This window comes from Bufo bufo, chromosome 1 (assembly GCF_905171765.1).
Source record: "Bufo bufo chromosome 1, aBufBuf1.1, whole genome shotgun sequence".
Taxonomy (NCBI): Eukaryota; Metazoa; Chordata; class Amphibia; order Anura; family Bufonidae; genus Bufo; species Bufo bufo.
In genome coordinates this window covers 17,500,789-17,526,579 of record NC_053389.1, presented here as the reverse complement: position 1 = coordinate 17,526,579, position 25,791 = coordinate 17,500,789, and the positions used below count along the sequence as shown (strand labels likewise).

Here is a 25,791-nt window from a genome sequence, read left to right as displayed (position 1 = left end):
GTGACACTTTTTTGCAGCCTAGGTGGGCAAAGGGGCCCATATTCCAAAGAGCACCTTTAGGATTTCACAGGTCATTTTTTACACATTTTGATTTCGAACTTCTTACCACACATTTGGGCCCCTAGAATGCCAGGGCAGTATAACTACCCCACAAGTGACCCCATTTTGGAAAGAAGACACCCCAAGGTATTTCGTGATTGGCATAGTGAGTTCATGGAAGTTTTTATTTTTTGTCACAAGTTAGTGGAATATGAGACTTTGTAAGGAAAAAAAATAAAATAAAAAATATCATAATTTTCCGCTAACTTGTGACAAAAAATATAAAATTCTAGGAACTCACCATGCCCCTCACGGAATACCATGGGGTGTCTTCTTTCCAAAATGGGGTCACTTGTGGGGTAGTTATACTGCCCTGGCATTTTCCAGGGGCCCTAATGTGTGGTAAGTAGGTAAATGACCTGTGAAATCCGAAAGGTGCTCTTTGGAATGTGGGCCCCTTTGCCCACCTAGGCTGCAAAAAAGTGTCACACATGTGGTATCTCCGTACTCAGGAGAAGTTGGGCAATGTGTTTTGGGGTGTCATTTTACATATACCCATGCTGGGTGAGATAAATATATTGGTAAAATGCCAACTTTGTATAAAAAAATGGGAAAAGTTGTCTTTTGCCAAGATATTTCTCTCACCCAGCATGAGTATATGTAAAATGACACCCCAAAACACATTGCCCAACTTCTCCTGAGTACAGCGATACCACATGTGTGACACTTTTTTGCAGCCTAGGTGGGCAAAGGGGCCCACATTCCAAAGAGCACCTTTCGGATTTCACCGGCCATTTTTTACAGATTTTGATTTCAAACCACTTCTCACGCATTCGGCCCCTAAAATGCCAGGGCAGTATAACTACCCCACAAGTGACCCCATTTTGGAAAGAAGACACCCTAAGGTATTTCGTGATGGGCATAGTGAGTTCATGGAAGTTTTTATTTTTTGTCACAAGTTAGTGGAATATGAGACTTTGTAAGGGAAAAAAACTTGTGACAAAAAATATAAAATTCTAGGAACTCGCCATGCCCCTCACGGAATACCTTGGGGTGTCTTCTTTCCAAAATGGGGTCACTTGTGGGGTAGTTATACTGCCCTGGCATTTTCCAGGGTCCCTAATGTGTGGTAAGTAGGTAAATGACCTGTGAAATCCTAAAGGTGCTCTTTGGAATGTGGGCCCCTTTGCCCACCTAGGCTGCAAAAAAGTGTCACACATGTGGTATCGCCGTATTCCGGAGAAGTTGGGCAATGTGTTTTGGGGTGTCTTTTTACATATACTCATGCTGGGTGAGAGAAATATCTCGGCAAAAGACAACTTTTCCCATTTTTTATACAAAGTTGGCATTTGACCAAGATATTTATCTCACCCAGCATGGGTATATGTAAAATGACACCCCAAAACACATTGCCCAACTTCTCCTGAGTACGGCGATACCACATGTGTGACACTTTTTTGCAGCCTAGATGCGCAAAGGGGCCCACATTCCTTTTATGAGGGCATTTTTAGACATTTGGATCCCAGACTTCTTCTCACGCTTTAGGGCCCCTAGAATGCCAGGGCAGTATAAATTCCCCACATGTGACCCCATTTTGGAAAGAAGACACCCCAAGGTATTCAATGAGGGGCATGGCGAGTTCATAGAATTTTTTTTTTTTTGGCACAAGTTAGCGGAAATTGATTTTATTTATTTTTTTCTCACAAAGTCTCACTTTCCGCTAACTTGGGACAAAAATTTCAATCTTTCATGGACTCAATATGCCCCTCACGGAATACCTGGGGGTGTCTTCTTTCCGAAATGGGGTCACATGTGGGGTATTTATACTGCCCTGGCATTCTAGGGGCCCTAAAGCGTGAGAAGAAGTCTGGAATATAAATGTCTAAAAAATTTTACGCATTTGGATTCCGTGAGGGGTATGGTGAGTTCATGTGAGATTTTATTTTTTGACACAAGTTAGTGGAATATGAGACTTTTTAAGAAAAATAATAATAATTTCCGCTAACTTGGGCCAAAAAAATGTCTGAATGGAGCCTTACAGGGGGGTGATCAATGACAGGGGGGTGATCAATGACAGAGGGGTGATCAGGGAGTCTATATGGGGTGATCACCCCCCTGTCATTGATCACCCCCCTATAAGGCTCCATTCAGATGTCCGTATGTGTTTTGCGGATCCGATCCATGTATCCGTGGATCCGTAAAAATCATACGGACATCTGAATGCAGCCTTACAGGGGGGTGATCAATGACAGGGGGGTGATCAATGACAGGGGGGTGATCAATGACAGGGGGGTAATCAGGGAGTCTATATTGGGTGATCACCCCCCCTGTAAGGCTCCATTCAGACGCCTGTATGTGTTTTGCGGATCCGATCCATCTATCAGTGGATCCGTAAAAATCATGCGGACGTCTGAATGGAGCTTTACAGGGGGGTGATCAATGACAGGGGGGTAATCAATGACAGGGGGGTGATCAGGGAGTCTATATGGGGTGATCACCACAGTCATTGATCACGCCCCTGTAAGGCTCCATTCAGACGTCCGTATGCGTTTTGCGGATCCGATCCATCTATCAGTGGATCCGTAAAAATCATGCGGACGTCTGAATGGAGCTTTACAGGGGGGTGATCAATGACAGGGGGGTAATCAATGACAGGGGGGTGATCAGGGAGTCTATATGGGGTGATCACCACAGTCATTGATCACGCCCCTGTAAGGCTCCATTCAGACGTCCGTATGCGTTTTGCGGATCCGATCCATCTATCAGTGGATCCGTAAAAATCATGCGGACGTCTGAATGGAGCTTTACAGGGGGGTGATCAATGACAGGGGGGTAATCAATGACAGGGGGGTGATCAGGGAGTCTATATGGGGTGATCACCACAGTCATTGATCACGCCCCTGTAAGGCTCCATTCAGACGTCCGTATGCGTTTTGCGGATCCGATCCATCTATCAGTGGATCCGTAAAAATAATGCGGACGTCTGAATGGAGCTTTACAGGGGGGTGATCAATGACAGGGGGGTAATCAATGACAGGGGGGTTATCAGGGAGTCTATATGGGGTGATCACCACAGTCATTGATCACGCCCCTGTAAGGCTCCATTCAGACGTCCGTATGCGTTTTGCGGATCCGATCCATCTATCAGTGGATCCGTAAAAATCATGCGGACGTCTGAATGGAGCTTTACAGGGGGGTGATCAATGACAGGGGGGTAATCAATGACAGGGGGGTGATCAGGGAGTCTATATGGGGTGATCACCACCGTCATTGATCACGCCCCTGTAAGGCTCCATTCAAACGTCCGTATGCGTTTTGCGGATCCGATCCATCTATCAGTGGATCCGTAAAAATCATGCGGACGTCTGAATGGAGCTTTACAGGGGGGTAATCAATGACAGGGGGGTGATCAGGGAGTCTATATGGGGTGATCACCACAGTCATTTATCACGCCCTGTAAGGCTCCATTCAGACGTCCGTATGTGTTTTGCGGATACGATCCATCTATCAGTGGATCTGTAAAAATCATGCGGACGTCTGAATGGAGCTTTACAGGGGGGTGATCAATGACAGGGGGGTAATCAATGACAGGGGGGTAATCAGGGAGTCTATATGGGGTGATCAGGGGTGATCAGGGGCTAATAAGGGGTTAATAAGTGACAGGGGGGGTGTAGTGTAGTGTGGTGCTTGGTGCTACATATTGCTGAGCTATCTGTGTCCTCTGGTGGTCGATCCAAACAAAAGGGACCACCAGAGGACCAGGTAGCAGGTATATTAGACGCTGTTATCAAAACAGCGTCTAATATACCTGTTAGGGGTTAAAAAAATCACATCTCCAGCCTGCCAGCGAACGATCGCCGCTGGCAGGCTGGAGATCCACTCGCTTACCTTCCGATCCTGTGAACGCGCGCGCCTGTGTGCGCGCGTTCACAGGAAATCTCGCGTCTCGCGAGAGGACGCGCCGGCGCGTCCAGGCGGAATGAATCAACCACCTCCAGGACGCGTCGCTGCGTTCGGCGGTCCGGAGGTGGTTAAAATAAGTTAAGAGAATACGGTAAATAAGAAAAAAAAAAAGAAGAATTTTACGCTGCAAAACAAACATTGAGCAGATCAATTCTTCAGAATCAGAATTCAACCAGATTTTTTTTTTTTACTTGGATTTATTATTTGGGGGAATTTTTCTGGAAAAAGAGTGATAAATAAGAGATTCAGTAAATGACTTCGGTATTCCTATCTGTGTATTTAAAAATATTTAAAAATAGGAAATCATACTTGGCTTTGGTACCAAGCAGCCCACCAGTACCCAAACCCATTTCAGATTCCTATCTTAAAATCTTTTAAATATACAGATAGGAATACCGTAGTTATTCACTGAAGTCTCAAGCAACGTAGGACGAGATAAAATTTGGCTACACGGAGCGCATACATTTTAATGCTGTACGGAAACAGTATTTTAACAATTCAACTTCAACTATGATCCAAAGCGCCATTCACTCAAGCCTACTCATGACCATTATTTTAGTAACAGTAAACAGGATACCCCTCAGTAATATTCCAGGCCACAATAATCAGGGTTTAGAGGGGTTATCCGGTTTGCACTATGATCCCGTGCAGCGGCCACTTCCAGGTTAAAGGGGTTGTCCAGGTTCAGAGCTGAACCCGGACATGCCTCCATTTTCACTCAGGCAGCCCCCCTGACAAGAGTATCGGAGCAGTTCATGCTCCATTTCTCTCCTTTGCCCTGCGCTTAATGGCGCAGGGCAAGGGCATTTGAGAGTTCCAGTGACATACCGGGCTATCCATGGTGCTGTCAGGAAGCCTGGTGACATCACCAGCAATAATGGGCGGGCTTTAGTGCTGCCCTAACCAGTTAAACGGCTAGGGCAGCGCTAAAGCCCGCCCATCAGAGCTGGTGATGTCATTGAACACACTGCTGGGCGCAAGCTTCCGCCCGGCAGTGTGTTATGATAAACAAAAGAGCCCGTGCCCTGCGCGATCTAGCGCAGGGCAAGGGAGCTCATCGAAGCATGAGAATCTCCGATGCCAACATCAGGGAAGCTGCCTGGGTGAAAATAAGGGTGTGTCCGGGTTCAGCTCTGAACACAGAAAACCTCTTTAATGTTCCTTACATTGGGCACATGATCCGAGTCTGGCGTTAGAACCTTCAGCACATAGCTTAGTGGCGAGAGATTCAGACTCGTGCATGGGCTGTGGGTTCTAACCCCAGGCTAGGATCACGTGCACAATGTATGCCATGTGATCCCGCAGGTGGCTTCTGTATGGAATCGTAGCACAACCCAAATAACCCCTTTATGTTTCATTTGTACAGTTAATTTCAGTTTGTATTATATTTTATGTACTTGTGCTGTTTGTATCTGTAGATCATAACTCCGGTCACAAGACTTAGTTCACTAAACAAGACGGCCTTTCTTTTGACATGAAGTCTACAACTCTCCTTTTCCAGTCTGGAGAGTTTCGGAGAGCATTACCATTTTACTGATTTGGATGAGCGGTCAGTAGGGGGTACCCATATCCCTCGCCCAGCCTTGGCACCACATGACAACACTTTTAAATTTATATTTTTGAAGTGTAACTGTCATTCTTTTTTTTATTTTTGTAATGTGTAGGGGCAGTGATACTGACCATTTTTGTAATATACTTTATTTACTGAAATTGTACTTTTCTATTAGAAAAATTGCTCTAAAGTGGCCCATTTTGAGCCTTAGCAATGCTCCTCTGTCTTCTGTTTACATAACTGTGGAGACCTGCTCAACACTGACTGTGTTATATAAACAGAAGACAGAGGAGCATTGCTAAGGCTCAAAATGGGCCACTTTAGAGCTATTTTTTAATCGAAATGTACACTTTCAGTAATTTACAAAAATGGTTGGTATCACTGGCCATATACGTTCCAAAAATTTCAAAAAGAATGACAGTTACACTTCAAGGTTTTGTTTGTCTGTTTTTTTGTTTTCACAACATTTCCAAATATGAAATATTATTAAAAATATTAAGAATAACTTACTTTGACACATATAGTTAACATAGAAAACAATATTAGCTATAAATAATAAAGGGGAAAAAATTACCAGACTGGCTGTTCTCCATGTTTTTCTTAAGGTAGCGATGCAATCCTACAATAGTCAGGACCAGGGTGGCGAAGTTACTGAATACTGTCCACACAATGATGCGTGAAGTCACAGTCCTGGATGCTACAGTCCTAGGGGCTATAAAACATAACAATGAGTACTTTTTTTTCTACTTTATGGATTTGTAATTTTTAAGACTTGTTTTGTAGCTGTAATGCTTTTTCCAGAACGTACAGTTACAGTTGTCAGTTTTACATATGGTAATTTCAGTCACTGCCCAAACAATCCACTTAGGACACAATTGGCCCTGGCTCAGTGTAGTCCAGGGTTAAAGTCAGTGATGTAGGTACCTTCAATAGAAGCAGACCAGGTGACTGCTATAGGGCCTGGGCGGGGGGAGGAGGGGTTGAACATCTTCTTCTGTTGCCAATATGGAAATATATATTTTTTTCATGCAGCCGTCACTAAGGGCAGCTCAGTGCAAAGAGGTGATTACAGCTTCTGTTGCATACAATATAACAAACTTCCATGCAGGCAGGCCACCTTGTAATATGTGAAGTAAAGCTGAAGATTTATCAGAGTATTTATACCAGTTGCCTGGTGTAAAAACATTGAGAAATATTATGTTTCGAATGAGTGCCAATTTTTTGAAGCACAAATTCCACTTTTCGTGACTTAAAAGTAGGATGGGTCAAGGGTGACTTTTTTTTACAATTTTTTTAATTCAATTTTTTTCTGCTTAAGAAAATATATAGTAAATTTGTCAGAAATGTGGTGTATTGCCCTTTGTTCCTAGCTGTCTGGGAGTGTTTGATACAAGCAATTAGTAAATTGGTGCTGAGGGTCCCATACTAAGTTTTGCTATGGGACCCTAAGAGATCTGTGTACACCCGGTGTATTCAGATGGTTGCATCACATAAACACATGACAGGGGATGAATCTGATGGTGTAAACCCTGGACTTTGTGTTTTTGGACAGTGGTGGGAAAGAACATGATAAGGGGATATGCAGGGAAAACGCAGGTACAACATCTGTAATAGATTGGTCCTGTTCTGTACAGTTATGACCAAATGTATGGATTTTTTTTTTACAATTTTTTAAATGATTAACTTTCTAAAAAGATTTTAATTGTTAATTTACTAGCCACCTACCTACATCCATTTAATTTTTTGACCAATATTCACAAATTTTGGTGCACTTACCATATTTACCATAATACTGTATATTTTCATACTTTTTTAAACCCCTAACTGACCTATGATGAAAGGTTACATCTCAGTAGGTTGCTGATTCCCCCACTGTAATGTTCATTTCCCCTTATAGTGATCTCAAGGGTGCTGTTAGTGCTACTCCAATGCCAGCAGTTTAACCTCTTAGATGCCATAATCAATAATGATAGCGGCAGCTAAGTTGCTGGGGCTCCAGCTGGTATGCCACAGCAACCAATGGCGGCTTGCAATGGTTGCTATGGCAATTGGTGCACAACAGTGTAAAACAATGTATATAATCCTATGAGGATGCCTGTCAATATAACACTAACAGGCATAATACACTACAAGTAGTGCAGTGTACTATAGACATGGGATTGGAAAGAATGAAAATAAAGAAATAATAATTAAATTTAAAAATGGGAAACACCAAAATGATCTTCCTCAGTAAGTAATGTCATAAAAAGTAAACCTAAATGGTATGATCACATGCACAACAACCCAAACTACAAAATTATCATGTTATTTACCTCACGTAGTGAAAAGTGTTAAAATATCAAAATTGTCAACTTGCCACTTAAAAAAAACCTATCAAAGCTCTGTTGATGGAAAACAAAAAAAGAGCTCTCAGAATATGCAGACACAAAAACAAATGATTTATAAAGTGTTTTGAATGTGCAAAACAAACAAAATATAAAAATAAAAAAGTATAGAAACAAAAGGGCTCATTTATTAAGACCGGTGTTTTAGATGTGAGCGATAGAGTGAGTACAGTAGACTTTCTTACTACTATCACTCCTATTCTCCTCCTCTGCTGCCCACTATACTACTTAAATTTTTTTAAGCCACTATTGGTACTATGGTACAATTTTTGGGTACCCACAGCATTTTGATCATTCGGCTATTTTTTTCCCTTTATGCCACCCTTACAGACACAAAGAGCCAGAACGTATGACTGCCAGGAGCCACAAGCTATACATTTACACAAATATGCGTGCACACAACAGTATTACTGCAATTGAGTTTTCAAACATTTAAAAGTGTATTTAAACCACCTTTCCTACCTGTAATGTAGACAGCTTTAGTGAGACTTCTGGCAATCTTTGTTTTTCACAATGTGTTTCAAGATTTCTCAGATGACCGCCCCATGCTCAGATGAAGACCAATGCTCAGATCACCGCCCATGCTCAGATCACCGCCCATGCTCAGATCACCGCCCCATGCTCAAATGACCACCCCATGCACAGATGACCGCCTCCCATGCTCAGATGACCGCCCATACTCAGATCACCGCCGCATGCTCAAATGACCACCCCATGCACAGATCACCGCCCCCCCATGCTCAGATCACCGCCCCCCATGCTCAGATCACCGCCCATGCTCAGATCACCGCCCATGCTCAGATCACCGCCCCATGCACAGATCATCGCCCCATGCACAGATCACCGCCCCATGCACAGATCACCGCCCCTGCTCAGATCACCGCCCCATGCACAGATCACCGCCCCCCATGCACAGATCACCGCCCCCCATGCTCAGATCACCGCCACCCATGCTCAGATCACCGCCCATGCTCAGATGACCACCCCATGCTCAGATCACTGCCCCATGCACAGATCACCGCCCCATGCACAGATCACCGCCCCTGCTCAGATCACCGCCCCATGCACAGATCATCGCCCCATGCACAGATCCCTGCCCCATGCACAGATCACCGCCCCATGCTCAGATGACACCCTCATGCTCGGATGACCGCCCCATGCACAGATCACCGCCCCATGCACAGATCACCGCCACATGCTCAAATGACCACCCCATGCACAGATCACCACCCCCCATGCTCAGATCACCGCCTCCCATGCTCAGATCACCGCCTCCCATGCTCAGATCACCGCCTCCCATGCTCAGATCACCGCCCATGCTCAGATCACCGCCCCATGCTCAGATGACCGCCCCATGCACAGATCACCGCCCCATGCACAGATCACCGCCCCATGCACAGACCACCGCCCCATGCACAGATCACCGCCCCTGCTCAGATGACCGCCCCATGCACAGATCACCGCCCCCCATGCTCAGATCACCGCCCCCATGCTCAGATCACCGCCCATGCTCAGATGACCACCCCATGCTCAGATGACCGCCTCATGCACAGATCACCGCCCCATGCTCAGATCACCGCCCCTGCTTAGATCACCGCCCCATGCACAGATCACCGCCCCATGCACAGATCACCGCCCCATGTACAGATGACACCCTCATGCTCGGATGACCGCCCCATGCACAGATGACCACCTCATGATCAGATGACGCCCCATGCTCAGATGACACCCCATGCTCAGATCACCGCCCATGCTCAGATCACTGCCCATGCTCAGATCACCGCCCCATGCTCAAATGACCACCCCATGCACAGATGACCACCCCCCATGCTCAGATGACCGCCGCATGCTCAAATGACCACCCCATGCACAGATCACCGCCCCCCATGCTCAGATCACCGCCCATGCTCAGATCACCGCCCATGCTCAGATCACCGCCCCATGCTCAGATCACCGCCCCATGCACAGATCACCGCCCCATGCACAGATCACCGCCCCATGCACAGATCACCGCCCCCCATGCTCAGATCACCGCCCCTGCTCAGATCACCGCCCATGCTCAGATGACCACCTTATGCTCAGATGACCGCCCCATGCACAGATCACCGCCCCTGCTCAGATCACCGCCCCATGCAAAGATCACCGCCCCATGCACAGATCACCGCCCCATGCACAGATCACCGCCCCATGCACAGATCACCGCCCCATGCACAGATGACACCCTCATGCTCGGATGACCGCCCCATGAACAGATGACCACCTCATGCTCAGATGACACCCCATGCTCAGATGACACCCCATGCTCATATAACCGCCCACATGCTCAGATGACACCATCATGCTCAGATGACACCCCATGCTTAGACGACTGCCCATATGCTCAGATGACACCCTCATGCTCAGATGACACTCTCATGCTCAAATGACACCCTCATGTTCGAATGACCTCCCCCAACCCTATTCTGAGATCATGTGTGGGGGGTTGATTTGACATAGGGGGTATGTGAGAGATGTTAGCATGGGGTGTCTGATTTTTGGTGTTTTATGTGAGCACTGGGGGGCTTATTTTGTGGGTCTGATGAGGATTTGGAGGTCTTATCTGAGCTCATACTACCCCCATGTCAGATAAGACCCCCATGATCAGTACTGTAATAAAAAACTGTAGGAGGCTTATCTTACCTCTGCTGAGGCACCCTCTCCACAGTGACCTGACATGCACAGCGTCAGGTCAGAGCGCAGGCCTCTACATATAAACTATGTCCTAACGCTGTGTGCGTCAGGACATAGTGGAGAGTGCTGCTGAGAGGAGCGCAAAGTAGAATAGCTGGCCCGCTCCCCTGCGAGCTGCATATAGACAGAGCACTGCAGAGAGGAGAGTAAGAGCTGGCCGGACCGCTCCCCTGCAAGCTGCAAATAAAGGTGCGAGGAGCCAAATACAGCTCGTGAGCTACGGGTTGGCCACCCCTGCTTTATGCTGTTCACTGTGCATGATAAATAACAATAATTTGATTGTTTTGGAAACAGCAATGCTGCAATTCCTTTTTATTGTTTATTTTTATATGATATATGGGAAATGTCTAAGTTTATAGTCAATGCACTTTTTAGTATAATGACATAGTAAGGGTCTAAAAAGAAACAACTTAATATGGTTCAATCTAGTTGTTATGCTGATATCCATGTCCACCACTCCCCCACTCTCATAGGTGGACATGGGAGCCGCTCCATTCGCCCTGTGCCTGTTGCAGTTCCAGCACACCAGCAGCAAGTCCAGGCATCCGTGTTCTGTGTGTATGTTAGGAATAGAGATGAGAGAATTGAAGTTGACGAAGTGGAAAAATTTGATATGTCCCGAAGTCAAATTTACACTCGCTTCGTGGTAACTAGGAATGAGTGAACACGAACTGCAAAGTTCAAGTTAGAGTACCCAGACCTGAACTCAGACTTTTTCACTAAAGTCAGGGTTCGGTATTCAGGTGATTTTATTATTTTCCGTTATAACATGGTTATATCGGAAAATAGCATTCTTAAGACAGAAGGCAAAACAATATGGCCATTTATGGGTTAACCCTTTCAGGACCCTGGTATTTTTCAACTTAAGGACCAGGCAATTTTTTACATTTCTGACATGTGTCACTTTATGTGGTAATAACTTTAAAAAGCTTTTACTTATCTAAGCCATTCTGAGATTGTTTTCTCATCACTAGTGTTGAGTGAACTTGTGTTTTAAGTTCGGTGTCTAAAGTTCGGGTTATCGAAGTATCCTGTTATGGATTCTAAATTCCATTATGGTCCATGGTAGCGGAATCCATAACGGGATACTTCAATAACCCGAACCCGAACTTTAGACGCCGAACTTAAAACACAAGTTCGCTCAACACTACTCGTCACATATTGAACTTTAACAGTGGTAAAATTGATTTAAATTTCTCTACATTTATAATAGATAGTAATAACTCCAAAAATAGTTATTACTTTACATTCCCCATATGTTTACTTCATGTTTGTATCATTTTGTGAATGTCATTTTATTTTTTGGGGACGTTACAAAGCTTAGAAGCAAATCTTGAAATTTGAAAACCCACTTTTTAAGGACCAGTTCAAGTATGAAGTCACTTTGTAAGGCTTACATAGTAGAAGCCACAGAAAAAAATTACTCCATTTTAAAAAATACACCCCTCAAGGTATTCAAAACTGATTTTGCAAACTTTGTTAAACATTTAGGTGTTCCACAAGAATTAATGGAAAATGGAGATGAAATTTCAGAATTTCACATTTTTTTGGCAGATTTTCCATTTTGATAAATTTTTTCCCGCTAACAAAGCAAGGTTTAACAGCCAAACAAAACTAAATATTTATTGCCCTGATTCTGTAGTTTACAGAAACACCCCATATGTGGTTGTAAGCTGCTGTACAGGCACACGGCAGGGCGCAGAAAGAAAAGGAACGTATGGTTTTTGAAAGGCAGATTTCAATGGGATCATTTAGGCTGGGTTCACACTTGAGCGTTTTACAGCGCGTTCAAACGCGCTGTAAAACGCTCAACACATGAAAACTAATGCTTCCCTATGGCCCTGGTTCTCACTTGAGCGTTTTAAAGCGCGTTTGAACGAGCTGACAAAACGCCCTACGCTCAAAAAAGTTCTTGAGCTTCTTTGGGGCGTTTTGTCGCGCATTTGCGGCCATAGGACACTGCTGTCAATCACACAAACGCGCGTAATACGCGCGTTGACTATGGACAAAAACGCGCACAAAAACGCGCGACAAGAACGCGCGTTAAACGCGCATATCAAATACGCTCAAGTGTGATCCCAGCCTTAAAGTTGTCATGTCACATTTGAAGATACCCTGATGCAGCCCTAGATTAGAAACTTCAAAAAAATGGCTGCATTTTGATAACTACGGGATAAGGTGACAGTTTTGTTGGTACTATTTTAGGATCAATATGAATTTGGTTGTTTACACTTTTTGTGAGGCAAGGTAACAAAAAATAGCTGTTTTGGCACCTCTTTTATTTTGTGTTATTAACAATATTCATCTGATAGGTTAGATCATGTGGTATTTTTATAGAGCAGGTTGTTACTGACGCAACTATACCAAATATGTATACTTTTTTTGGTTGTTTGTTTCAGTTTTACATGTATCTGCATATTCTGAGATCTATAGTTTTTTTAATTTTTGGGCGATTGTCTTAGTTAGGGTCTCATTTTTTGTGGTATGAGATGACGGTTTGATTGATACTATTTTGGGGTGCATATGAATTTTTGATCGCTTGGTATTGCACTTTTTGTGCTGTAAGGTGACAAAAAATGCCTTTTTTGACACATTTCATTTAAAAAAAAATTACGGTGTCCACATGAGGGGTTAGGTCATGTGATTTTTTTATACAGCATGTTCTTGCGGACGCGGCGATACCTAATATGTCTACTTTTTTTATTTATGTAAGTTTTTGAAACAAAAAAAAATAATGTTTTAGTTTCTCCATAGTCTGAGAGCCATAGTTTTTTTAGTTTTTGTGCGATTGTCTTAGGTAGGGGCTCATTTTTTGTGCGATGAGATGACGGTTTAATTGGTATGATTTTCTGGTGTGTATGACTTTCATCGCTTGGTATTACACTTTTTGCGATGTAAGGTGACAAAAAATGGCTATTTTTACACCGTTTCTTTTTTTTTTTACGGTGTTCATCTGAGGGGTTAGTTCATGTGATATTTTTATACAGCAGGTTCTTACGGACACGGCAATACCTAAAATGTATACTTTTTTTATTTATTTAAGTTTTACACAAAAACAGAATTTTTTAAACAAAAAAAGAAAAATCATTTTTTTGTGTCTCCATATTCTGAGAGCCATAGTTGTTTTATTTTTTGCCCTATTGTTTTAGGTAGGGGATAATTTTTTGCGGGATGAGGTGACGGTTTTAATTTTTTTTTGGACAGTGTTCACTTGAGGGGTTTGGTCATGTGGTATTTTTATAGAGCAGGTCGTTACGAACGAGGCAATACCTAATATGTATACTTTTTTAAATTTAAGTTTTACACAACAATATCATTTTTGAAACAAAAAAAAATAAAATCATGTTTTAGTGTCACGATAGTCTGAGAGCCATAGTTTTTTTTAACTTTTTGGGCGATTGTCATTTTTGCGGGATGAGTTGACGATTTGATTGGCAATATTTTGGGGTGCATATGGCTTTTTGATCGCTTGCTATTACAATTTTTGTGGTGTAAGGTGACAAAAAATTTCTTTTGTGACACCATTTTTATTTTTATATTTCTTACAGTGTTCACCTGAAGGTTTAGGTCATGTGGTATTTTTATAGAACAGGTTGTTATGGACGTGGCGATACCTAATATGTCCACATTATAATTTTTTTTACATTTGACACAATAAAAGCATTTTTTTAAAAAAAAAATGTTTTAGTGTCTCCATAGTCTGAGAGCCATAGTTTATTTTTTGGGTGATTGTCTTATGTAGGGGCTCATTTTTTTGTGGGATGAGGTAATGGTTAGATTGGTACTATTTTGGGGGGCATACACCTTTTTGATTGCTTGGTGTTGCACTTTTAGTGATGTAAGGTAACAAAAAAAATGTTTTTTTAGCACAGTTTTTAATTTTTTTGTTTTGACGTTGTTCACCTGAGGGGTTAGTTCATGTGATATTTTTATAGAGCCAGTCGATACGGACGTGGCAATACCTAATATGTCTACTTTTCTTTTTTTTTTCTCTTCTTTTTATTTTGGCAAAAGGACACTTTTTTTTTACTTGAAACTTTTAAACTTTGTGGAAAAATGTATTATTTTTTTTTTTACTTCTTTTTTCATTTTATTTTTTTTCCCACTCTGGGCTTCAACTTTTGGGGGTCTGATCCCCTTTACAATGCTTTACAATACTTCTATATTGTAAAGTATTGGCTATAAGTGTATTACACACTGTATTGCACTTACAGCTTTCTGCCTGTGAGATCCATGGGGCTGGCTGCCTTCCCTGCCATCGGGTTCCCATCACAGCAGCCTGGGGACCCAATGGCAGCTCCAATCCCCGCAAGGACATCGCACGTGCCGCAGTCAGCGCTGACCACAGCACATCAAGGGTTAACGCGCTGGCATCAGTGTTTTCACCGATGCCAGCGCATACAGCAGGGGTCCAGCTATCAGTGACTGCCGGACCCTATCAGCTCCTGCACCCGCCCAATTAGTGCTCCGTACATTTACGGCGCTGGGCATTAAGGGGTTAAAAAAACCTCTTCTCATCCACTTGCTCGTACAGCAGCAGTCTCTTCTATCTTCATTCATCCTGCCAAAGGACCTGCGATGTGCGTGATGGCGTCATCGTGCTCAGCATGTGGGAGACTTTGACCTGAAGTTCATCCAAACCTGGCGAACCCGAACTTCCATGGGTTCACTTATTCCTAGTGGTAACTAATCACAATTTTTCTAAAATGGCTGCTGCACATGTGTCACGTACCGGAGGACGAAGGTAAACCTCTGGGATGTCTTGCAAGCATGGCACAGGCAGAAACAGACCAGGGACCAACAGAGTAATTTATTACACATGTAATAAAAAGAACATGACAGTAACAGATGCAGGTTAGGCAATAGTGGTAGCACTACCACAGAACCAAGTGCATCGGCAGGCCAGAGGCAAAACCCAGAGGGCGAAGAGCCAGTGAGCCCCGTTCTTCACAGAGCCTCTGGTTACGGGGATGAACTGGGCCGAGAGCTCACTGGTTGCACCTCCAGGAAGGTCCCAGTACACTTGGCCCCTACCTGCAGGAAACCACAGACAACAGGACTGGAACCCAAACAAACACAGGACATAAATCAGACAACAAGACGAATGGGAACCAACACAGAAGCAGGTGCCTGGACTACAAGCAGAATGGAAGCATGGCGGTCACAGGCAGAGCTGCACACAGACTTGAGATCCTCCCTCCACAAGGATAACCACATGAACATCACAGGACAGGTACAGAAGAACAGATAAAGCAACAATAACAATGCATTACCAGGTGACACCACACAAAAGGGCTACACCCAGCAAGGCAGAAGACAGACTGACCCCAAGCCCCATAGCTCACAGAAAGAAATAGCAGCGATAACGAGGGCACCTAATAAGCCACACCCAGGAACAGACCAGGGGACATCAACCCCATCAGAGCCAGGAGTAACCAGAATTACTGAATAAATGATACAGACCACAGTTCACACACAAGGTTCGCACGCATCGCAGAACCAGCATACATGGGAACAGCCAGTACACAAGGCTCATGCAGCCAGCCTGCATGGCACCGTTGACAGGAACCACAGATATATGGACGTGGGAGCCACAAACACAGGTCACAGTTCACACACACAACCGCAGCCAGCACGCAGCCCCAAGCAACCAGCATACACAGGTGCCAGCCTGCAGCTAGTACGCAAGAGAACCTGCAGCCAGCCTACATGGCAACAGTGACAAGAACTGCAGTGAGATGCACACACGGGGAGTACACACATTCACAGGCAACAGTTCCCACAAGACACTGCAGCCAGCACGCAGCAACTATCATACACAGGAGAGAGCCTGCAGCCAGTACGCGATAGGGCATGCAGCCAGCCTACACGGCACAACTGTCACAGTGAACTGCACCATGGCAACATGTTAGAATGAGGAAATACGAATCTGGTGAACAAGGGATCACCCACAATGCCATGCAGACAGCCAATCAGCAGCTAGCTAGCCCCTGTGATGTAACAGCCCTATAAAAAGTCTCAGCCTGCTCAGTCTCCACCATTTTACAGTGAACTTAGTACAGGGAGAGACATTGCAGGCACTAGGGACAGTGATTAGGAAAGACTTTATTCATAAAAAAACCTATTGAGCAGTTCTGGGAAAGATTATTCATAGTGTAGGGAAAAGATAGGGAGGCATTATCCACACTGTAGGGAGGGAGCAGGGACCAATAGGAGAGTGTAAACTCTGGGTAATAGGAGCGATTCTATTACACATTGCTGCACTAATTTGGGGTACAAAAAGTGATCTATTACTACAGATTTTAGGTTGTTTGCATTCTTTGATACATCAGTAATTCCATTAATCCTTGATTCTGTTATTGGGGTGAAACTGCGGTCTGATACAACCAGTTTTGGGATGTATTTAGTTCATCCATTCCTCCTTGATTCTGAGGTGATATTATGTTCTGATACAACCAGTTTTGGGGTGTATTTATTTTAAATATAAGTAATTCCATTCCTCCTTGATTGTGGGGTGGAAATTATAGTCTCATATTGTTGCTCTTTTATACTATCAGTTTCTTTAATTTATAGTATGTCGAACAGACAGGCGACAGGCCCTTCTAAGGGAACGGGCAGTGGCCAAGATCTTTCTGGATCTGGCAGAAGTAGCAGCAGAAGAAGGGGGCAGCAGGAGTCGCAGCAACAGGCCAGAGCTGACACTTTCATCTAGCGGTCATGTTTTGACTAGCAACCCAGCTGTCTTTGAATGGTTAAATTGATAAGTAAAAGTGTTCCAAAGTTATTACAACATAAAGTGACACATGTCAGATTTACAAAAATCTGAGATTTAAGGTGAAAAGAAGCTTGGTACTGAAGAGGTTAAGCAACTCCGTAAGGTCTGTTATTGTGTAAAATGGCAGCTACTATGCTGTGCAATTTATGTGAGATGAATACCAACAATTTCAGATTCAATTAACTACAAAACTTTTGTGAAATTTGTAGCAAATTTGATTTGCTTAGAATCAATTCACTCATCTTTACTCATAGCCATAAAGGGGGGGCCCTTTTGGTCTTTTTTCCCCATTTACGCCTAATAATGTTTATGGAAATTGACAAAAACGCTTAAGAAATTAAAAAAATATAGAAATTAGAGCAAATCATTGGATCAACAACCCATCTCACATTGAAAATGCACTCCAGTGAAAATGATAATTGTGTGCATATTTCATTAATCTGCAGAGATACAGTTTTTTTGCTCCAGATTTTAGGAAATCTGTCACTCTATTCTGCCTGCATGGTAGTACGGTACGTAGACGGGCATATAGACACACAAAAACAAAGACTAAAGCTCACTTACCAGTCACCACAACTTTCACTTCCTCTGGAAATGTTACTATGCCAAATTTACTGGTGAATCGATTTTCATTAAATTGAAAGTAATAGACCCCTTCATCTTCTTTCCTGGCATCAATTATTACCAGTGAGCAGTCTCCATTATTTGGATTTCCTACCAAGTGGAAATTTGACTTTTGCACAGTTGCGTACCGATCATTAGTGGCAGCATAACTTTGTGAGGATTTAGAGCCTATGAGCCAGAATCCACGGGAAAATAGTAAGGAAGTTTGGACACTAAATGTACAAGGAATGAAGACACAGTGTCCCTCCTGCACACTGACACTGCCATTAACATGAATGGAGGAGCCAAGGGTCTCCTGACACTTGATACCTGCAGGAAGATAATGCTTGTGATTAGTACTGAAGATCAAGATAGGAAGTTCATAATAATATAATATAGGGTAATAATAATAATAATAATAATAATAATAATAATAATAATAATAAAAAATAGTTAACCCTTTCTACCCAGAACTGCCCTGGACATTTTTTGCAAATCCGACATGTGTCACTTTATTTGGTAAGTAATAACTTTGGAACACTTTTACTTATCCAGGCCATTCTGAGATTGTTTTATCGTGACTAGAGATGGCCTTGCAGTTTATCCAGCGGTCGTTTCATGGTGAATTTTGCTTGTTCGCGATTCGCCGAACATATGGCGATGTTTGCATGCGTCATATATTTTTGAATTGCGCCAAACTTTGACCCATGAAACAACCACCAGGTGGGAAAGGACAGCCAATTGAGACTTTTCAGCACATGGACATACCCCCACCCTAAAAAGAAACCATTCTGGCAGCCATTTTACATTCTGTGTTTTGCCAGTGTAGGGAGAGGTTGCTTTGAGGAGCAGGGACAGACTGTTAGGGACACCAAACGCTAGCTAATAGGGCCACAAAAGTTCTTTTAAGGACTGGTAAAGGTGTGCTATCCATAGGTGTAATATACTGAGGGGTGTGATATACTTATAATATACTTTCTTACATATAAATTATATTATATAATTTGTATTGTGCAGCAGTTGTGTGCAGTTCTGCTGCGATACCGCAGCTAGATAGAGGGGCAAACGCTATTGGAACAACTAATTGCAACGGGTGTGATATACCTGTTGCCCCCAAAAAAAACTGATTGAGGGGAATGATATACCTATAATATACTTTCTAACATAGAAAGTATATTATAGTTCATTTGTATTCTGCAGCAGTTGTGTGCCGATTTGCAGCGATACCGCAGGAATATAGAGGGACAAGTACTATTGGAACAACTATTTGCAACAAGTGTAATATACCTGTTGCCCCATAAAAAACTGATTGAGGGTTGCGATATACCTGCTTCCACAAAATACTGATTGAGGGTTGCAATATACCTGCTTCCACCAAATACTAATTGAGGGGTGCGATATAACTGCTTCCACGAAATGCTGATTGAAGGGTGCGATATTCCTGCTTCCACCAAATACTGATTGAGGGATGTGATATGCCTCCTTCTTCAAAATACTGATTGAGGGGTGAGATATACCTGCTGTCATGACAGGTAGGTAAGCAGGGAAACAACCAAACACGGGAAAACAAACTGAACAAAAGACTAGGCCCAAAAGCTAGGAGAAAGGGTCACCTCCTAGCGATCCCTAAAAGCTTTCCCTAAGCTACTGTTCCCATGTGCATACCCTTAGGGTGGATATGCACATGCCCTCGTGCCTAAACCTGAACTACCTGGGCAAACCCTAAGCAGCAGGGAAAAGGGAAGAGGCAACCTGCTTCTTCAAACCAGGAAGAAGCAAGAGTCTCCCTAGAGGCCTAGATAAAACATACAAAGAGAAATGAAGGAGTGGACTTGTCTTGAGCAGAGCTGGAGCAGACGATCCACCACAAATAAAGAGCTCCCAGGAAAAGAACTATAACCCGCACAGGCCACAAGAGGACTCAGCCGAGGAGGTTATGGAAGAGGATGGAGTAGGAGGAGTAGAGGAGGTGGCAGCAGGCCTGCCTGCAAGTCGTGGCGGTGTCACCAACTCCTCTGCAGAGCCACGCATTCCATGCTTGGCAGCCGTCAGCAGGTTTACCCAATGCGCAGTGTGGGTGATATACCTGCCCTGACCGTGCTTTGCAGACCAGGTATCAGTGGTCAGATGGACCCTTGCCCCAACACTGTGTGCCAGACATGCCATTACTTCCTTTTGCACAATCGAGTACAGGTTGGGGATTGCATTTTGTACAAAGAAATTTTGGCCGGGTACCTTCCACTGCAGTATCCCAATAGCTAAAAATTTCTGGAACGCCTCAGACTCCACCAGCTTGTATGGTAAAAGCTGGCGGCCTAAGAGTTCAGACAAGCCAGCTGTCAAACGGCGGGCAAGGGGGTGACTTTGTGACATTGGCTTCTTACGCTCAAACATGTCCTTGGCAGATGAGCAGGAACTGACGGAGTGGCGGATGGTTGAGAGGGGGCAAGGAGGACAGCAGTGGTTGACGTGGCTGAAGATGCTGGACCAGGAGGAGGATGGCGGCTTTGAGTTTGTGTGCTGCTTGTTCTCATGTGTTGATCCCATAGGCGTTTGTGATGTGAGATCATGTGCCTTCGCAAAGCAGTTGTACCTAGGTGGGTGTTGGACTTCCCACGAGTCAGTTTCTTTTGGCACAGGTTGCAAATGGCATCGCTGTTGTCAGAGGCAGACACACAAAAAAAATGCCACACTGCTGAGCTCTGCAATGACGGCATTCTGGTGGAAGCAACAGCATGCGTTGATTGGCGTGCTGTCTGGCTGACCCCGGGTGCCGATGCATGCTGTCTGACTGTGCCACTAGCTCCTTGCGACGACCTCCCCCTGCTTCCAACTCGTCTCCTCCTCCTCTCTGTCTCCCCATCTGAACTTTCCACCTGTTCTTCATATCTTCGAGCGGGCACCCACGTGACATCCACGGACACATCGTCATCATCATCACACCGTACGTCCATGTGTGTAATGCTGCCTGACTGAGACATATCCTTGTTATTTGCATCCTCTGGCAATAATGGTTGCGCATCACTCATTTCTTCCAACTGATGTGTAAATAACTCCTCTGACAGATCAAGTGAAGCAGCTGTGGTGCTAGTGTTGGTGGTGGCGGCAGGCGGGCGAGTGGTAACTTGAGAGGTGCCCGAAGCTAAGCTGGAGGAGGATGGTGCGTCAAGGTTCCGAGCAGAAGCTGTAGAAGATTGGGTGTCCTGTGTTAGCCAGTCAACTATGTCCTCAGAACTTTTCGAGTTCAGGATACGTGGCCTCTGAACACTGGGCATTATTCTAGGGCCAAAGGGAATCACAGCACCACGACGGCCCCTGCAGGGTGGCCTGCCTATGCCTGTCATTTTTTTTTAGATTAGTTAAGTTGTACTAAGCGTGCAAGCTACTCTGACACCAGATATGAGTGGCACTGTGCACTGGCAGAAGTTGGCAGAGTAGACGCTGTAGGCCTGACACACACGCTTGCAGACAACTAACTGCTGTTCAATCTATTACAGTCAAAATTGTATTTTTTTTTTTTAAATGTACACTACTGTTACACCAGATATGAGTTGCACTGGTGTGACACTGTGCCCTGGCAGGCCCTGAAACGCACATGTGTGAAGGAAACTGACTGCTATTATTTCACAGTCCAAAAAGTGAGTGACTCAGATGAGTCCTTCAGGACTGTAGTGGAGACTGAATACACTAGCCTAGCTATCGATTTCCCTATTAAATCAGCAGCAGCTACACTGTCCCTCCTCTCACTAAGAATGCAGCTTCCGAATGTATCTAAAATGGATGCTGTCCAGGAGGTGGGAGAGTCTGGAAAGGAGGGTCTGCTGCTGATTGGCTGGAATGTGTCTGCTGACTGTGAGGTACAGGGTCAAAGTTTACTCAATGATGACGAATAGGGAGCGGACCGAACATCGCATATGTTCACCCGCCGCGGTGAACGCGAACAAGCTATGTTCGCCGGGAACTATTTGCCGGCGAAAAATTCGGGACATCTCTAACGATAGTGCACCAGCACAGGCTATCTGCATGTCTGCAAGTCCAGATATACTGCTTTGAGACACTGGGGTGAAAAAAAACCTCTGTTTCATATAGTGCCCATCTAGGATTATTGCTGCATAAGTGAGTGTTACGTTTAGGCCAGAAATACTGCTTTGGCATACTGGGGCATACTGGGTGAAAAAAAAACCTCTGTTTCATATCGTGCACATCTGTGATTATAGGTGCCTAAGTGAATGTTACATTTAGGCCAGAAATACGGCTTTTGCATACCGGGGTGGAAAAAACACTGTGTTTTATATACTGCACATCTGTGATTATAGGTGCATAAGTTACTGTGAAATTTATGCCACAAATACGTCTGTCATATAGAGTTAAAAAAAATAATAATTGAGTGCAATACCCTACATCAGGGTTTTTATTGGCGGATAATTATTTTTAACAGACTCAACCACTTTTTACTTTGCTTGGTGAACGCTAACTATGAGACAAACATTTAATAAGGGACGCGGTCATGGTCGTGGTGGTGGTGTTGGTGGAGCTTCTGGTGCAGGGAGAGGACGTGGCCGTTCTGCCACAGCTACATGTCCTACTGAACCTACTACCTAAGGTCCAGGTAGCCACCAGAATCTACAGCAATATTTGGTCGGGCCTAATGCCGTTCTAAGGATGGTAAGGCCTGAGCAAGAACAGGCGCTAGTCGATTGGGTGGCCGACAGTGGATCCAGAACGTTCACATTATCCCCCACCCAGTCTTCTGCAGAAAGCGCACAGGTGGCGCCTGAAACCCATGCCCATCAGTCTGTCACACCACCCCCGTGCATATCGGGGAACCTGTCTGAGGCTCAAGTTATGCAGCAGTCTCTTATGCTGTTTGAAGACTCTGCTGGCAGAGTTTCCCAAGGGCATCCATCTAGCCCTTCCCCAGGGGTGGAAGACATAGAATGCACTGACGCACAACCACTTATGTTTCCTGATGAGGGCATGGGAATACCACCTCAGCACGTCTCTGGTGATGACGAAACACAGGTTCCAACTGCTGCGTCTTTCTGCAGTGTGCAGACCATAAAGGAGGTCAGGGAGGAAGACTGGGTGGAAGACAATGCAGGGGACTATGAGGTCCTAGACCCCACATGGAATGAAGGTCGTGCCACTGACTTTCAGAGTTCGGAGGAAGAGGCAGTGGTGAGACCGAGCCAACAGCTTAGCAAAAGAGGGAGCAGGGTGCAAAAGCAGAGCAGCCGTCGCCAAAACAGTTCGCCTGCTACTAGCCACCGCCACCAGGGACCGAGCACACCAAAGGCAGCTTCAAGGAGTTCCCTGGCATGGCACTTCTTCACACAATGTGCTGACGACAAGACCCGAGAGGTTTGCACGCTGTGCCATCAGAGCCTGAAGCAAGGCATTAACGTTCTGAACCTTAGCACAACCTGCATGACCAGGCATCTACATGCGAGACACGGGCTGCAGTGGAGTAAGCACCTTCAAAACCAAGAAAGGGCTCCCTCTTCTGCCTCGGCCTCTTCCTCCACCTCTGGAGGAACGTTGGCACCTGCCGCCCAGCAAACAGAGGATGTGCCACCAACACCACCACCTCCGTCACCAAGCATCTCCAACATGTCACACGGAAGCGTTCAGCTCTCCATCTCACAAACCTTGGAGAAAAAGCGTAAATTCCCATCTAGCCACCCTCGATCCCTGGCCCTGAATGCCAGCATTTCTAAACTACTGGCCTTTGAAATGTTGTCATTCAGGCTGGTGGAGACAGACAGCTTCAAACAGCTCATGTTGCTTGCTGTCCCACAGTACGTCGTTCCCAGCCGCCACTACTTCTCCAGGAGAGCCGTGCCTTCCCTGCACAACCAAGTATCGGATAAAATCAAGTGTGCACTGCGCAACACCATCTGTGGAAAGGTCCACCTAACCACAGATACGTGGACTAGTAAGCACGGCCAGGGACGCTATATGTCCCTAACTGCACACTGGGTAAATGTAGTGGCGGCTGGGTCCCAGGCAGAAAGCTGTTTGGCGCACGTCCTTCCGCCGCCAAGGATCGCAGGGCATCGTTCTTTGCCTCCTGTTTCCTCCTCTTCCTACTCGGCTTCCTCCTCCTCTTCTACCACCTCCTCATCCAGTCAGCGACAGACCTTCACCACCAACTTCAGCACAGCCAGGGGTAAATGTCAGCAGGCCGTTCTGAAACTGATGTGTTTGGGGGACAGGCCCCACACCGCGCAGGAGTTGTGGCGGGGTATAGAACAACAGACCGACGAGTGGTTGCTGCCAGTGAGCCTCAAGCCCGGCCTGCTGGTGTGCAATAATGGGTGAAATCTCGTTGCAGGTCTAGGACTAGCCGGTTTGACGCACATTCCTTACCTGGCGCATGTGCTGAATTTGGTGGTGCAGAAATTAATTCACAACTACCCCGACATGTCAGAGCTGCTGCATAAAGTGCGGGCTGTCTGTGCGCGCTTCCGGTGTTCTCATCCTGCCGCCGCTCGGCTGTCTGCTCTACAGCGTAACTTCGGCCTTCCCGCTCACCGACTCATATGTGACATGCCCACCAGGTGGAACTCCACCTTGCACATGCTGGAGAGACTGTGGGAGCAGCAGCAGGCCATTGTGGAGTTTCAGCTACAGCACGCACGGGTAAGTCGCACTGCGGAGCAGCACCACTTCACCACCAATGACTGGGCCTCCATGCGAGACCTGTGTCCCCTATGTTTCGAGTACTCCACCAACATGGCCAGTGGTGATGACGCCCTTATCAGCGTTACAATACCACTTCTATGTCTCCTTGAGAAAACACTTAGGGCGATGATGGAAGAGGATGTGGCCCAGGACGAGGAGGAGGAGGAAGAGGGGTCATTTCTAACACTTTCAGGCCAGTCTTTTAGAAGTGGCTCAGAGGGAGGATTTTGCAACAGCAGAGGCCAGGTACAAATTTGGCCAGACAGGGCCCACTACTGGAGGACGAGGAGGAGGAGGATGAAGCATGTTTACAGCGGGGTGGCACCCAACGCAGCTCGGGCCCATCACTGGTGCATGGCTGGGGGGATACGGAAGACGCAGACTGTACGCCTCACACAGAGAACGGCTTGTTCTTACCTATGGGCAGCCTGGCACACATGAGCGACTACATGCTGCAGTGCCTGCGCAACGACAGCAGAGTTGCCCACATTTTAACATGTGCTGACTGCTGGGTGGCCACCCTGACGTCCTTAATTCCCTCACTGAAGCGTGATCGGAAGATGCGCGACTACAGGCGCATGCTGGTAGACGCACTCCTGAGAGCATTCCCAACTGACGCCGGGGGACAAGTGGAAGCACAAGGCGAAGGCAGGGGAGGAGGAAGAGGTTTCCAAACTCAGCTGTGTCAGCGCCAGCACCTCAGAAGGCAGGGTTAGCATGGCCGACGTGTGGAAAAGCTTTGTCACCTCGCCGCAACAACCGGCCCCAACTGCTGAGATGCTGTTAGCAGGAGGCAGCATTTGAACAACATTTGAACAACATGGTGGAACAGTACCTGTGCACACACCTACACGTACTGACTGATGGTTCTGCCCCATTCAACTTCTGGGTCTCCAAATTGTCCACATGGCCAGAGCTTGCCCTGTATGCCTTGGAGGTGCTGGCCTGCCCTGCAGCCAGTGTACTTTCTGAACGTGTATTTAGCACAGCAGGAGGCATCATTACAGACAGACGCAGCCGCCTGTCCACAGCCAACGTGGACAAGCTCACGTTCATTATGA

General features: G+C 45.4%; 1 protein-coding gene across 1 annotated transcript in view; it reads right to left on the bottom strand.

Annotated features, from left to right (window-relative positions):
• Positions 1-25,791, bottom strand: part of LOC120991506 (sialic acid-binding Ig-like lectin 12) — a 95,379-nt gene that overhangs the window by 4,190 nt on the left and 65,398 nt on the right. Inside the window, exons 8-9 of the mRNA XM_040420575.1 lie at positions 18,008-18,376; positions 6,129-6,266 (exon numbers count right to left, since the gene is read on the bottom strand). Of these exons, the coding sequence (XP_040276509.1) occupies positions 6,129-6,266; positions 18,008-18,376 (507 nt within the window). The remainder of the gene's footprint in view (positions 1-6,128; positions 6,267-18,007; positions 18,377-25,791) is intronic.